The sequence below is a fragment of the Physeter macrocephalus genome, chromosome 10, assembly GCF_002837175.3.
Source record: "Physeter macrocephalus isolate SW-GA chromosome 10, ASM283717v5, whole genome shotgun sequence".
In the NCBI taxonomy this organism is placed as follows: domain Eukaryota; kingdom Metazoa; phylum Chordata; class Mammalia; order Artiodactyla; family Physeteridae; genus Physeter; species Physeter macrocephalus.
In genome coordinates, this window is record NC_041223.1 from 20,443,002 (window position 1) to 20,459,870 (window position 16,869).

General features: G+C 40.9%; 1 protein-coding gene and 1 pseudogene across 9 annotated transcripts in view; one reads left to right on the top strand and one right to left on the bottom strand.

Annotated features, from left to right (window-relative positions):
- The first annotated feature begins 2,789 nt into the window (after positions 1-2,789).
- LOC102977873 (ferritin heavy chain-like) lies at positions 2,790-3,324 on the top strand (annotated as a pseudogene).
- A 489-nt stretch (positions 3,325-3,813) lies between these two features.
- UTRN (utrophin) overlaps positions 3,814-16,869 on the bottom strand; it is a 517,905-nt gene continuing 504,849 nt past the window's right edge. For 7 of the 9 annotated variants that reach the window (XM_024122701.3, XM_024122704.3, XM_024122699.3 and 4 more), the window contains 2 exons: positions 8,144-8,166; positions 3,815-5,799 (listed from right to left, as the gene is read on the bottom strand). In XM_024122701.3, coding sequence (XP_023978469.1) covers positions 5,791-5,799; positions 8,144-8,166 — 32 coding nt within the window. In that variant the 3' untranslated portion in view covers positions 3,815-5,790. Of the gene's footprint in view, positions 5,800-8,143; positions 8,167-16,869 lie in introns of all 9 variants that reach the window. The other 2 variants (XM_055087454.1, XM_024122697.3) reach the window with 1 other exon arrangement.

Consider the following 16,869-nt stretch of genomic DNA (forward strand, 5'->3'; position numbering starts at 1 on the left):
GAGGAAGGGCTGAGCTTTTGAAACTGCCCTCGCAGACATCCCAAGCAGCATAAATAGTTGTCCTCAGTTTGCTAAGGGGTAAACATGGCTCATGAGATTCATGGAGTGTAATGAACAAGACTATTTTAGCTTTTGATAGGCTCACTGGGGTCAGATTTATGCTAGAATGGCTCAATTCTTTCCAACAGTTTTATAATGTCATCTTATTTTACTTAATATAAATTAAAAGAAAAAAATTGATTCGAAGGAAAAAGTTAAAAATCAGTATTTTAATACTTTCGAAAATTGTTTCTTAAGAAAGTATTATCAGGAACTAATTGTAATTACATCCCATGGCAGCCTGGGACCTCTTCTCATTTAATTAAAAATTCAACATTTGTGGTTTCTGGACTGACAACAGAGCAAGATGTGAGCAAATTGTCCATTAACTTTTCCTAATTACTCACGTAAAAGATTCAAAACAGTACCAAAAAAATAAGCTATCTGTAAAAGAATAGCTGAACCCAAGCATACACTGCAAATATTCCCCAATTATGAAAACTATGTCACCAGTTGGAATGCCTTCAAAATGCAAGATTAGTGCCAAGCTGGTAAGTTTAAACAAAGTGCAAATAAATTGCGTGTTTCTAGACAAACGCTTGCCAGGGTATGATATCACATGTATCTACTCATTTGGTCAATGTGGAGAACCTCCTGTGTATTGTGTATTCTTCCAGCTAACAATTTAAACAAAACTTCTGAGCAGTTTATAATAATATCCCTTTTATTCAATTTCTCACCTATGCTTTTTTCTTTCTTTATTCTTTGTTTTTATTTTTTCTAATTTTAGTAGCAGTCCTTTTCTATCAGGAGGTCTTCTGCTTCTCCTAGGATTTGGGGCAAAGACATGCAAAGTTTTCCTACTTGTGTTTCCTTCTGAAACTGGATTGATAGCCTGGGGAGGGACTGATCTTCCTGATCTTTGTTTTAAAAGAAGGCCTAGTAAAAAGGCTGCTTCCTTCCCACTCCATTGAGGCAGTGGACATCATGCCCAAGGAAATGGACATTTTAGTATTCTGGCCCATGTCCTCTGCTTTGCCTCCCTCTAAGTTTATAAGGTGAAACCTGATGGCTCCTCCCCTTAGCTACACCCATTGTCCTGTGGCTCCGCAGTTTGTCTCACAAGAGGTGGAATCTACTCCCCATACCTAGCCTTATAACTTGCTTTGACCAACAGAATTCAGTAGAAGTGATGATGCACCAGTTCTCAGCAAAGCCCATCTGCAGTCCCACACGTCTGTCATTGCACAAAAACACACCCAGTTAGTTAGGTTGCTAGTGGATGAAAGAACCCCGCCTAGTTGCCACAGTCATCCGAGTGTAGCCATCCCACATCACTCAACAGCCGGTCAACTCCAGACATGTGAGCAAGTCCAGCTGGGATCAGAAGAGTCCTGCCCAGATCAGCTGAACCTCACATCCCATGAGCTAAATAAATGATTATGAGGTTTTATGGCTGCTGTGTCACATTATAGTGGCAATAAATAACTAATACCGCAGGTAGTGAATGTAATGTGATTGTGATTGGCTCCTGGCCTCCATCGAAGTCTCACTCTTGTTACTTAATTAACCTCACAAAAACACCAGCTGGTGTCATATGTCAATGAACTGTGGGAAGCCTACTTACAGTGTTAGGTGGTGTGGTATTAGTGGTTTCAACAAATTCTCAACGAGTGAATTAAGAAAGGCCCCTGAAAAAGTTGGTCTACTGAAACAGTTGAATGGTGGCGGTCCAGAGGGGTGGGGGAATATCCAAAAGCAAACTACATTCTTTAAATATATATATATATACATTCTCAATGATAGAAGTAACAAGCTGAAGGCTTAGGCTTAGTATAAAAACAAAACTGTTTCATTTGTTCTCAGCTCCATTTTCAACTACCTACTCAACAGGTTGCTGGAAACCAACAATTGGTTCTTTAGGAATGCTTAATGTGGATATTACTTTGAGGTAGAGAGGATGTTTTAAATGTATGTTTATTGAAATGGATCGATTTTCTTTTTAAAAAAATTTTATTTATTTACTTTGGCTGCATTGGGCCTTCGTTGCTGCGCGGGGGGCCTTCTCAAGTTGAGGCCAGCGGGGGTTACTCTTCGTTGCGGTGCACGGGCTTCTCATTGCGGTGGCTTCTTTTGTTGTGCAGCACGGGCTCTAGGCCCGCGGGCTTCAGTAGTCGTGGCGCACAAGCTCAGTAGTTGTGGCTCATGGGCTCTAGAGCACAGGTTCAATAGTTGCGGCGCACGGGTTTAGTTGCTCCGCGGCATGTGGGATCTTCCCGGACCAGGGCTCGAACCCGAGTCCCCTGCATCGGCAGGCGATTCTTAACCACTGCACCACCAGGGAAGCCTGATCGATTTTCTTTACCAAATTATATGTTTGGGTTTTTTTCTCTTTCACGGATAGCTTTTACTTTCAGAATCAAGTAACATGATTCTCAATGCTATTTCCCCTGGGGCAGCTTCTGAAATGTACTAAATCTCCTACCAGAGTGGTAAAATCCAGTGCATATACAAAAAGTGCATTATTTAAGAGCATGAGGCTAAAAGTGGATTTGTAAAGGTAACCAACTAAATACCAATAGCACCTAAGCTATTAAAACAAAAGCTCAGACAGTCCTCGCGGAGAGTCGCCGCGGTTTCCTGCTTCAGCAGTGCTGGGACGGAAGCAGCGCTCACCCGCCGCTCCGGCCGCCCCCAGGTCCCCGCCGCCGCCTTTCCTCGGCCGCCCGCCATGACGACCCCCTGCGTCCCCCTCGCAGGTGCGCCAGAACCACCACCGGGGCTCGGAGGCCGCCATCAGCCGCCAGATCGACCTGGAGCTCTACGCCTCCTGCGTCCACCTGTCCGTGTCATACTATTTGGACCGCGATGATGTGGCTTTGAAGAACTTTGCCAAATACTTTCTTCACCAGCCTCGTGAGGAGAGGGAACATGCTGAGAACCTGCAGAACCAACGGGGTGGCCGAATCTTCCTTCAGGATATCAAGAAGCCAGACCGTGATGACTGGGAGAATGCGGTGAACGCAATGGCATGTGCGCTACACTTGGAAAAAAGTGTGAATCCGTCGCTACTGCAACTGCAGCAACTGGCCAGTGACAAAAATGACCCCTATTTGTGTAACTTCATTGAGACTCATTACCTGAACGAGCAGGTGAAATCCACTAAAGAATTGGGTGGCCACGTAACCAAGCTGCGCAAGATGGGGGCCCCCGAACCTGGCATGGCAGAGTATCTCTTTGACAAGCACACCCTGGGAAACAGTGATAATGAGAGCTAAGCCTTAGGCTGGCTTCCCGTAGCCACGGGGATGACTTCTCTGCATCAAGGCAGTGCACACAAGTTTGGGTTACCTTTACCTTTTCTATAAGTTGTACCAAAACATCTACAAGTTCTTTCCTTAGTACCATTCCTTCAAATAAAGTAATTTGGTACCCCCCCAAAAAATGAAAAACAAAAAAACAAAAGCTCAATAGGCTTCATGTACATGTTTTTAACATCCAACATTATTTATTCCCTATCAATAGCCTTCTATCTGTAAAGGAAATTGAGAATTATATACATAAGAGAGAAGAGAGCACACAAAGAGAGAGTGAGACAGTGAGAGTTAAGAGAGAGAATGTATTAGTGTGTATGAGAGAAACTGCAGGAACACATGTAGATTTATGAGGATATAGGCTCTCTTTATATTTTATTTTCATAAATGTCCATTTGAAGTTCAGAGTCTACCAATGAACACCGCTGAAGAATATCAAAGTCATCTTGTGTTAAAATTACTTTTATTCAGGATGAAAAATACAGATGTAACCAGATTAGATGATAGTCTATGATTAGTTCTTTACCACATATTTCAAAAGAACTACATACTTATTTCCCCTTGTTGTTACTGCAATATATTTCTTTATATTTATTATTCCTTAGAAGGTTACAATGTAGTGTTTTATGTAGCTTTTCCTTAATAGCAGATAGAGAACATGTTGCACACAATTACAGGCAGAAAAAAATTAATATGTAACTTTTCAAAGTAAGGACAAGGAAGACACCAAATTTACAACTTGTAGTTCAGAGTTCAGGGAATTTTTTTTTCTTTAAATAGGTACTTTTACTGGGTATGATGTGGTCTGATAAAAGCTTTAGATTTTTCAGACTGCAGTAGCATAAAGCTATTTCCAACACGATGGATGAAGACGGATCTGAGGTAGAAAGGTGGTCATGGCTTTCCTCTTATATAAAACAATTTTCTTCTCAAAATATCTCTGCTGCAAATAGACACCCTTGCCCCCCAACCCACCCAACCTATTCTAAAAGAGTAGGAATTTCTAACTTTAAGCCTCCTTCTGGCCAGATCCCAGTTAAAGAGAACTCAAAGTTAAAATGTCCTGATGTTTTAAAAGCATATATGCTTGAATCAAAACACATTACTTTCACTTTTTTTGGTTTCTCTACATTTGGTAAATCACATAACATGTTTAAACTGAATCAAATACATGTTAAATCAGAAGCCGAACCAAATACCCAACTGAATGCACTCAAAGGTATAAGCCAGGGTGCCAGCATCTAAGCATTAATTTCATTCTTCTATAGAAGCAGTGATATAGGCTTTTGATGAACATTGTTCCCAAATGTATTGATCAAATGAAGGGTAATAAAATGGCTATTCATTCACTCAAAAGGTAAAATGGGACATTCATTAAATTTGTGTCTGCTTTCAGAAGGAAAATAACTGGGGGCTTCAAGAGTCACAGAGGGCTTGAGTATACATAAACAACTGTAAAACTTTCTTCAAAGGGAACCAAAGACAGCCATGTGTTTTGGTATCACAATTAGGTAAATGTCTGCTGTGTATTGAATGATGCAAATCAAGACCTGGGAACCAGGAAAAGTTGGACCAAGTTTTGTTTCTGTGTCAAAATGAAAATATGCTTAAATGGGCAACCTTTGGTAAAATGATCTTTGAGATTATTATAATCCTGTCATATAGATTGGAACATGAAATAAATAAAGAAATCAAGACCTACTGATACAGAGCAGGGAAATAAAATGCAGGAAAAAAAATCCAAATAGAAATGCCAGTTAGGCCCACAGGATTTTTATTGTGGTTATCCAAGTGATCGCTAAAGAAATAAGTGTACGATGTCAAATAAAGTTAAACAGCATACACAGAGCTGTAGTCTAATCCATAAACATATAATATTTGATTGAAATATATGAACTTATTAATTTGGCCATATCATGGAAACAAATAAAGAAAATCTATTTGGTCATGTGGCTGATGAATTATAAATAACCAAAACATAATGGTAAAAGAGTCAAAGCAACAAATGAAGTTATTGTACAAGGTTAATATGAAGGAATGTAAAAATGTAAAATTGTCTTCTAATTCTTACGCAATTTTTATGGTTATTAAAGAGAAGGTATCATATTAGAAAGCTCCCACCCACTTTTCCAATACTCTATACAGTATACAAATCAGTGACAAGTGTATTACCACTTCCAAATACCACTCTGTTCATTAATTTACAGTTGCATAGAAAGGGAAGAAGAAAACAATAATATATGATTATTATAAAAACAAAATATCCTTTTCTCTTTGGATAGTCAGTGTTTTACTCCTTCAGTAGAACACACAGTCAGCGCTCAACAGCATGATTCAAAGAGCCATGGAGCTTCTGATTAAATGGAACTTGAAATTGGCATTTGCTGAAAAGGGCAATACTGTAAGTTAAGAAATGTTGGTTGGCTAGATGAATACTTCACATTGCCTGCGGGAAGGGAAAATAGCACTGTCAGAACAACAGTTACAGAAAACATGACAGGTAGCAGAGATCTGTCAACTCTTAAAAAAAAATTAAAGTGCTTTTCTTCAGAACTAGACAAGCCCTATTTTGCTTTGTTCAACGGGGACTCTTTACTCCCATGTGACTTTTGTTCCTGGGATGAGGTCCTTTGCTCTCATCCTGAAGTTACTTAGTCTGCTTTTTATCCACTCAGCTGATATAGGGGAAGTCTGGAAGACTTTTATTTTGCCCAGGCTGGAAACCAAGTTAAAACTGAGAAGACTTGTCTTTTTTTTTGCAGGAAGGTACCAATGTTCAGTGAATTAGGCTGGTGTAAGCACCCTGTCTCTCCCTGAGGGTCTGTGGGAGGTCTCCTGCAGAGGCGGTACCCTTGACAATCCCAACTGGTCTCAGTCCCCAGCTGGGGTCCAGACAACAAGAACTCAAGACAGGAATTACAGTCCTAGGGTGTGCAGTGGTTCCAGTTAAAGGCTCAGGGCCAACGTACATAGGCGAGGGAGGACAGAAATCAGGGTAGCGGCATCAACCTTTCAAAGAGAAGGTCGGACAGTTCGGTCCATCATCATTAAAACCCATGTCCTCAAATTCTTCTCTGAATGCATCTTTCACTTGCATGCTCTAATGGATATCTGGATCTCCCCTGAAGACACAGCTTCAACACAGGACCGTTTTTCATCCCTCACACTCCTCAGATATTGGATAGGTCCATACTGTGTTTTTCACAGCACTTTCTCCCTCTCCTCCCTAAAAATACCCAGCTTTGACTCTCTTGTCATCAGACTATACCACCCACTATGCAGTCATCTTCTGGCCCCCTTGGTTCACGTCCCCTTACCTCTTGAAGAAAAAATGGCTCACTGTCACTCACTATTTTTAAATGTTCATGATTTCAGTGCTCACATAGATGATTCTTCCAAAATTCTGGCCTCTTAGTTCCTTGAGCTCCTCTCCTCTGAGAATCCGTCCTCACCCTTCTCAGCCACTCAAAGTTGCAAATCTGGACCATCACCAATACCTGCATCCCCTCCAACATTTCAATTTCAATCATCCCACTTTCTGACAACCCACCTGTACCTTTCCAGCTGACTTCCACTAGGACCCCAACTTCACCCATCCTTTGGTGCTACAACCCATTGATATTTTTGGTCTCCCATACGTAACGCATCCTTGCTTCTCTTCCTACCAAACTCAGGTGCTTGTTCAATCATTATCATCAACCCTTTGCCTCTTCCCTTGAACTGCTGTACTCTCTTGACCAAACCACAACTTCAACTTTGGTTAAATGCAGTACTTGGCCTACTCTGGTACTGTGCTCACAAACTTGAATGTTGCTGAAGGGCCACACATAGCCCTGCAGACAGGCCTCAGGTTAAATTCATGAGCAAGAAAGTGGTGGCCTTTAATGCTGTCTGGCAGTCACTCTATTTCTCTATCCATGTGCTCTCCTGAGCTCCAAGCAGCTACTACACATCCTCCAGTCTCTGCTCACACCTCCGATGCCTCCTCCCCATCCTCACTCTCTGCTGAAGCCCCTGCTTCCGACTCACTAAGGCAAAAGAAGCAGTCAGAAGGCTTTTACTCTCTGGGATGAGGTTCTTCCTTCTCACGAGCTCTCACGCCACATCCAGTAATCTACTTCATATTCCTTTTTTGTCCCTCCAGTTACTGAAGATGAACCATCTGTGCTTCTCCTTAAGATCTCAGCCCCTCTTGCCATTAAGGCAGCGACACGATCAGAGGGTTCACTGTTTCAAAAAGATTCATAAACAAGTTCATGAGAGAAAGTGTTCTCCAAAGATTTACTGTGGTCTTGGGACACTTTGTTTCTAGGAGCACCCGATAAAGAAAATACTGAAAGGCACGTGGCTATAGCTGCCAACAGTTTTCAGCAGAATTTTAAATGAAAAATCAAAACCTTTTCCCCTCAAAGTAACAAAACCACCTTTGTGTACCGCTCCAGTCATTGCTTTCAAGTCCATGTTCTGTGATAGCTACCTTAAGTAGATACCTGGGAGAACAATGTCAGTCAAATCTATCCAGGATAACTTTATATAGTACATATGAGGCCTTTAAAACTCTGGTTGAATACAAAAGGTCAAGCACTTGGCATTTTGGGCACTTGGAAGGACTGGCTTGGGAGGGGTCCCCCTCCCCGGACTGACAAACTGTTGTATTCAATCAACTAACATGTCAAGCAAGTTTACTTATTTACATGGGGAATAAAGTAGCACTAAAATCGATGGTAGCTAATCACTTACTCTAGGTTATAATCTATAACACCTAAACCAATCAACCCATTAACTCTTACCTGTGGCCTGCTGGGGAGATTTGCTGAAAGAGAAAACAAAAGTAATCAATTGAAGGTGGTACTGTGGTTCCCCCTTTCAGGCATGCAAAAGTGTGGACTGTACCATTCCCAGCTGTTAAGTGGATGTTAATAAGAAAAGAAGAACAGGTTTGGGGATTTTTTTTTTTTTTTTTTTTTTTTTTGCCTAGGTGCTTTAACAGGGCTAGTTTCCCTAGTTAGCTTCTCATATCTCATGTGCTGTAAGATACAAAAATTCCACCAAAATATGCAAAAGATATGCCAGTTCTCTCAAATGAGTACACACTAAAGCATTCAGTGAGTAATTAGTTTTGCAAAAAAATCTCAAAATTTCCTGTTGAAATCACACCATATATTTAGTTTATGTATTAGAACAGAGCAAATTCTGTACATTCTACTGAGTAGTACAGATTCTGACCAAGAGGTCACTGGGGAAATGAAGGAGCCCGAATCTTTAGTTTCTGCCACCCTCATCCCAAAGGCTAGGAAGATGGCGGCGATGTGTTTGCATCAAGGAAAGGTCTGGCCTAGTCCTCAGCACTCAGAAGTCTTCTAGGAACTTGGGCTAATTGTGCCTTCCATGGGTTCAGTTAAGAGCATCAGAGAACTTAGAATATGGTGTCTAATTTGCCTTTGCATCTGAGGAGCTCAATTCCTTCTTGGTTACAGAGGCCATGGGACAGTGTAGCTGATTGGTGGGACCTGGGAGGGCAGGCACTAGCAAGTCTCTTCTTCAACACCTCTGCTTTTTCATCTCTCCCTTTTACTGTGCCATCTCAAAATTATTGGACTGGTACTCAACCCTGGGGGAGAGAGGGAGCTCCACTCCCCCGTGATGGTAACATCTTTTCTGGGTCAAATAAGAATTGTCCCTAATCAAACAGCATGTTACTCCTTTCATCTCTCATTTTTCTTTGCTGAGGGGAGAAAAAGACATCTGACCACATAGTGGGTGCTTGGTGAGAAAGAAAGTGAGCAAGAAGGGCAACTTTCTTATGATGCCTGGAGGGAAAGTGTGAGCCCCATCAGTACTGGGGGGAATGATCAGGTTAAAAAAGCCTAGTCCTACCAGGTATGTAAATTATATCAGGAGAGAAAGAGTGGATCTCCTTACACATATGAGAACTATACCACCCTGAGGGGAAGCTTAGTTGCATTAGCATGAAGTACGCCATAGGCAGAGTTATGCTTCTCTTCTAAGTAACAAACATCCAAATCCAAACAGAAATCAAATCCATTTTGCTCCAAATCAACATTTTAACCCTATAGTCTTGTAAATCATACTGAACAAATCATACAAGTATATTTTTTAAAGAAATCAGGAAAACATTGCATTGTAGTAGGTCTTGAGATTTTGATGAATGTCAGTCAAGCTCAGTAAATATAGGCAGAAGGAGACCTTAAAGATGGCGGAGGAGTAAGACGTGGAGATCACCTTCCTCCCCACAAATACATCAGAAATACATCTACATGAGGAACAACTCCTACAGAACACCTACTGAATGCTGGCAGAAGACCTCAGGCTTCCCAAAAGGCAAGAAACTCCCCACGTACCTGGGTAGGGCAAAAGAGAAAAGAAAACACAGAGACAAACGAATAGGGACGGGACCTGCACCAGTGGGCGGGAGCTGTGAAGGAGGAAAGGTTTCCACACAACCGGCACTCACCAGCCCGAGAGGCTTGTCTGCTCACCCGCCGGGGCGGGCGGGGGCTGGGAACTGAGGCTCGGGCTTCGGAGGTCGGATCCCAGGTAGAGGACTGGGGTTGGCTGCGTGAACACAGCCTGAAGGGGCTAGTGCGCCACGGCTAGCCGGGAGGGAGTCCAGGAAAAGGTCTGGAGCTGCCAAAGAGGCAAGAGACCATTGTTTCGGGGTGAGCGAGGAGAGGGGATTCCTTCCCAGTGTGCCCACCGAAGGCAGAGCACTGCCTAAGTGAGCTCCAGAGATGGGTGCAAGCCGCGGCTATCAGCTCGGAACCCAGAGAAGGGCATGAGACACTAATGCTGCTACCGCTGCCACCAAGAAGCCTGTGTGCGGGCACAGGTCACTATCCACACCTGCCCTCCCGGGAGCCTGTGCAGCCCGCCACCTCCAGGGTCCCATGATCCAGGGACAACTTCCCGGGGAGAACATATGGCACGCCTCAGGCTGCTGCAACGTCACACCGGCCTCTGTCGCTGCAGGCTCGCCCTGCATTCCAATTAAGACTATCATACCCCTCCCTCCCACCGGCCTGAGTATGGAAGATAGCCCTAATCAGCTGCTGCTTTAACCCTCTCCTGTCTGGGCAGGTAACAGACTCCTGAAGGCGGTCTACACACAGAGGCGGGGCCAAAACCAAAGCTGAACCCTAGGAGCTGTGGGAACAAGAAAAGACAGGGAAATTTTTCTGTGCAGCCTCAGGAGCAGCAGATTAAATACCCAAAGTCAACTTGAGGTACTCTGCATCTGAAGAATACCTGAAGAGACAACAAATGTTCCCAAAATTGAGGCGGTGAACTTTGGGAGCTACTGTAGACTTGGGCTTGGTTTTCTGTGACTGATATGTTTCTGATTTTATGTTTATCTTAGTTTAGTATTTACTGCTTATTATCATTGGTGGATTTATTATTGGTTTGGTTGCTCTCTTCCTTTTATATATATATATATATTTTTTTTTTTTTCCTTTTTCTCTTTTTGTGAGTGTGTATGTCTATGCTGCTTTGTGTGATTTTCTCTGTATAGGTTTGCTTTTACCATTTGTCCTGGGGTTCTGTCTGTTGGTTTTTTTGTTTTTTTTCTGTTTTTGCTTTTCTCTCTTCCTGTTCTTCTGAGCCATGTGGCTGACAGAGTCTTGGTGCTCTGGCCGGGTGTCAGGTTTGAGCCTCCGAGATGGGAGGGCCGAGGCCAGGACACTGGACTACCAGAAAGCTCCGAGCCCCACGTAATATCAATTGGCGAGAGCTCTCCCAGAGATCTTTGTCTCAACACTAAGACCCAGCTCCACCCAACGGCCAGCACGCTCCAGTGCAGCACACCCCATGCCAAACGACTAGCAAGACAGTAACACAACCCCACCCATTAGCAGAGAGGCTGCCTAAAGTCATACTAAGTTCACAGACACTCCAAAACACACCACCAGACACGGCCCTGCCCACCAGAAGGACAAGATACAGCCCCACCTACCAGAATACAGGAACCAGTCCCTGCCACCAGGAGGCCTACACAAGCCACTGAAACAACTGCACCCACTGGGGGCAGACACCAAAAATAACGGGAACTACGAACCTGCAGCCTGCAAAAAGGAGACCCCAAACACAGTAAGTTAAACAAAATGAGAAGACAGAGAAATATGCAGCAGATGAAGGAGCAAGGTAAAAACCCAAATAAATGAAGAGAAAATAGGCAGTCTACTTGAAAAAGAATCCAGAGTAATAACAGTAAAGATGTTTCAAAGTCTCAGAAATAGAATGGAGAAAATACAAGAAATGTTTAACAAGGACCTAGAAGAACTAAAGAGCAAACAATGATGAACAACACAATAAATGAAATTAAAAGTACTCTAGAAGGAATCAATAGCAGAATAACTGAGGCAGAAGAACAGATAAGTGACCTGGAATATAAAATAGTGGAAATGACTACCACAGAGAAGAATAAAGAAAAAAGAATGAAAAGAATTGAGGACAGCCTCGGAGACCTCTGGGACAGCATTAAATGCACCAACATTCGAATTATAGGGATCCCAGAAGAAGAAGAGAAAAAGCAAGGGTTTGAGAAAATATTTGAAGAGATTATAGTTGAAAACTTCCCTAACATGGGACAGGAAATAGTTAATCAAGTCTGGGAAGCACAGAGAGTCCCACAAAGGATAAATCCAAGTAGAAACACTCCAAGACACATATTAATCAAACTATCAAAAATTAAATACAAAGAAAAAATATTAAAAGCAGCAAGGGAAAAACAACAAATAACATACAAAGGAAGTGATGAAAGGGAAAAACCTACAACCAAGATTATTCTACCCAGCAAGGATGTCATTCAGATTTGATGGAGAAATTAAAACCTTTACAGACAAGCAAAAGCTGAGAGAATTCAGCACCACCAAACCAGCTTTACAACAAATGCTAAAGGAACTTCTCTAGGCAGGAAACACAAGAGAAGGAAAAGACCTACAATAACAAACCCAAAACAATTAAGAAAATGGTAACGGGAACACATATATTGATAATTACCTTAAATGTAAATGGATTAAATGCTCCAACCAAAAGACAAAGACTGGCTGAAGGGATACAAAAACAAGACCCGTATGTATGCTGTCTACAAGAGACCCACATCAGACCTAGGGACACATACGGACTGAAAGTGAGGGGATGGAAAAAGATATTCCATGCAAATGGAAATCAAAAGAAAGCTGGAGTAGCAATACTCCTATGAGAAAAAATAGACTTTAAAATAAAGACTATTACAGGAGACAAAGAAGGACACTACATAATGATCAAGGGATCAATCCAAGAAGAAGATATAACAATTGTAAATATTTATGCACCCAACATAGGAGCATCTCAATATATAAGACAAATGCTAACAGCCATAAAAGGGGAAATCAACAGTAACACAATCATAGTAGGGGGCTTTAACACCCCACTTTCACCAATGCACAGATCATCCAAAAAGAAAATAAATAAGGAAACACAAGCTTTAAAAGACACATTAGATCATATAGACTTAATTGATATTTATAGAATATTCCATCCAAAAATAACAGAATACACTTTCTTCTCAAGTGCTCATGGAACATTCTCCAGGATCAATCATATCTTGGGTCACAAAACAAGCCTTGGTAAGTTTAAGAAAATTGAAATCATATCAAGTATCTTTTCCAACCACAACGCTATGAGACTAGATACCAACTACAGGAAAAAAAAGGTAAAAAATACAAACACATGGAGGCTAAACAATGTTACTAAATGACCAAGAGATCACTGAAGATATCAAAGAGGAAATCAAAAAATACCTAGAAACAAATGACAGTCAAAACATGACGACCCAAAACCTATGGGATGCAGCAAATCAGTTCTAAGAGGGAAGTTTACTGCCATACAATCCTACCTCAAGAAACAAGAAACATCTCAAATAAACAATCTAACCTTGCACCTAAAGCAATTAGAGAAAGAAGAACAAAGGAACCCCCAAGGTTAGCAGAAGGAAAGAACCATAAACATCAGATCATAAATAAATAAAACTGAAAGAGAAATTAAGGAGGCAATCCCACTTACCATAGTAACAAAAAGAATAAAATACCTAGGAGTAGAGCTTCCTAAGGAGACAAAAGACCTGTGTGAAAACTATACAGAGGGCTTTCCTGGTGGCGCAGTGGTTGCGCGTCCGCCTGCCGATGCAGGGGAACCGGGTTCGCGCCCCGGTCTGGGAGGATCCCGCATGCCGCGGAGCGGCTGGGCCCGTGGGCCGTGGCCGCTGGGCCTGTGTGTCCGGAGCCTGTGCTCCGCGACGGGAGAGGCCGCAGCAGGGGGAGGCCCGCATACCACAAAAAAAAAAAAAAAAAAAAAAAAAAAAAAAAAAAAACTATACAGACACTGATGAAAGAAACTAAAGATGACACAAACAGATGGAGAGATATACCATGTCCTTGGATTGGAAGAATCAACGTTGTGAAAATGACTATACTACCCAAAGAAATCTAAAGATTCAATGCAATCCCTATCAAATTACCAAAGGCATTTTTTACAGAACTAGAACGAAAAATTTTACAATTTGTATGGAAATACAAAAGCCCTGAGTAGCCAAAGTAATCTTGAGAAAGAAAACGGAGTTGGAGGAATCAGGCTCCCAGACTTCAGACTATACTACAAAGCTACAGTAATCAAGACAATATGGTACTGGCACAAAAACAGAAATATAGGTCAGTGGAACAGGAGAGAAAGCCCAGAGATAAACCCATGCACATATGGTCACCTTATCTTTGACAAAGGAGGCAAAAATATACAATGGAGAAAAGACAGCCTCTTCAATAAGTTGTGCTGGGAAACTGGACAGCTACATGTAAAAGAATGAAATTAGAACATTTCTTAACACCATACACAAAAATAAACTCAAAATGCATTAAAGACCTAAATGTAAGGCCAGACACTATAAAACTCTTAGAGGAAAACATAGGCAGAACACTCTATGACATAAATCACAGCAAGATCCTTTTTGACCCACCTCCCAGAGGAATGGAAAAAAAAACAAAAATAAACAAATGGGACCTAATGAAATTTAAAAGCTTTTGCACAGCAAAGGAAACCATAAACAAGACGAAAAGACAACCCTCAGAATGGGAGAAAATATTTGCAAATGAAGAAAGTGACAAAGCATTAATCTCCAAAACATACAAACAGCTCATGCAGCTCAGTATCAAAAAAACAAACAACCCAACCCAACAATGGGCAGAAGACCTAAATAGACATTTCTCCAAAGAAGACATACAGATGGCCAAGAGGCACATGAAAACTTGGTCAACATCACCAATTGTTAGAGAAATGCCAATCAAAACTACAGTGAGGTATCACCTCACACCAGTTAGAATGGGCATCACCAGAAAATCTACAAACAACAAATCCTGGAGAGGGTGTGGAGAAAAGGGAACCCTCTTGCACTGTTGGTGGGAATGTAAATTGATACAGCCACTCTGGAGAACAGTATGGAGGTTCCTTAAAAAACTAAAACTAGAGCTACCACATGACCCAGCAATCCCACTACTGGGTATATACTGTGAGAAAACCATAATTCAAAAAGAGTCATGTACCACAATGTTCATTGCAGCACTATTTACAATAGCCAGGACATGGAAGCAACCTAAGTGTCCATCGACAGTTGAATGGATAAAGAAGACATGGCACATATATATAATGGAATATTATTCAGCCATAAAAGGAAACAAAATTGAGTTATTTGTGGTGAGGTGGATGGACCTAGAGTCTGTCATACAGAGTGAAGTAAGTCAGAAAGAGATAAACAGATATTGTATATTAACGCATATATGTGGAATCTAAAAAAAATAAATAAATGGCTCTGGAGGGAGATCTATGTATACATATAGCTGATTCACTTTGTCATACAGCAGAAACTAACACAACATGGTAAAGCAATTACACTCCAATAAAGATGTTAAAAAATAAATAAAAATAAAAAAATAAAAACCATTAAGCACTATTAAAAAAAACAGATAGCTAGTGGGAAGTAGCTGCATAGCACAGGGAGATCAGCTTGGTGCTTTGTGACCACCTCAAGGGGTGGGATAGGGAGGGTGGGAGGGAGACGCAAGACGGAGAGGATATGGGGATATATGTATACATATAGCTGATTCACTTTGTTATATAGCAGAAACTAACACAACATGGTAAAGCAATTACACTCCAATAAAGATGTTATAAATAAATAAATAAATATAGGCAATTCACACTGAAAATATGTTTGTAGATAAAAAAAATTGAAAAGGCATTTATTGGTCTATTAGTAAAAAATAATATTCAGCTTACTACTAGTATCATATATATTTGGATGATACAAATGAAAAAACCAACAAAAGATTTTACACTAAAAAAATTAGTTACAGCAGTCAGTGGAAATTTTAGTATGTTGGTTTATAGGCAACACAATTAAATTCCCTTCATTAACTCCTTTCCAGGAAGAGATGGAAATGCTTGCCTCTCTGCTCTGAAATTCAATGTAAATAATTAAAAGAAAATTTTAAAAGGCCATAATCCAAGGATGCTATCAGGACCAAGTGGGATATTAATCCAAGATAGAGGAATTCTAAAGTGTTCATGCAACAATATACAGACACAGTAAGAAAAAAAAGTCATGTTTAAGTAGGCAATTCATGCAATTAGGATTTAAGAATACAATTTCATTTTAATTCCTAGACTTCCAGGAGTGGAAATTCACTTGTGACCATGCTAATTTTTAATTCACAAAGGATCAAAAGTCAAGGTTAACATGCAGATCTCAATTCATTGTATGCTGGGGACAAGCAATTTTAAAGTTCTTGTTAGTGACAGGGGCTCAGGGGATTGGTTTGCCATTAGGAGGATGCCAATCTGATTTGCTTTCAAAAAATCCTCCAAAGGTGGTCAGTAAGTTTCGGGAATGCGAAGGCTTATTAAAATATTTGCTAGCTTGAGCAACTTAAAAGGGGCAACAAAGCTAAGGAATCCTACAGAATCTTCTAAGTACTATCTGGGGGAAACTTCAACAACTAAACCTTCCTTCCCTGTGGGAATATGTAATCATTCATTCATTCATTCATTCACTCATTCATTTCAGAAATGTATTGAGCACCAAATCTATGGCAGGTGCTTATTTCTATTCTGCATTCATTTTCTTAAAGAGTTTAATAACTTTAGGCAGAACTTTAAAAATATATATCAATTTTACAAATAAATCAGTTACACCTTTATTTTTCTGGAAAGCTGTCCCTATCTTGGAGATTTTTATATTATCAAAGCAAAGTATGATATATAAATACCAAGAAGAGCAATCTAAACCCAAATTAATAGCAGAACCTCGGAAACAAAAAATAATAAGATCTAAATTTAAAAGGATTTCTAAAATAATACTATCGTCATTTCCTATATGGGATGTACTTGAGCTCTTCAAAATAACATACGGGGCTTCCCTGGTGGCGCAGTGGTTGAGAGTCCGCCTGCCGATGCAGGGGACGCGGTTTCC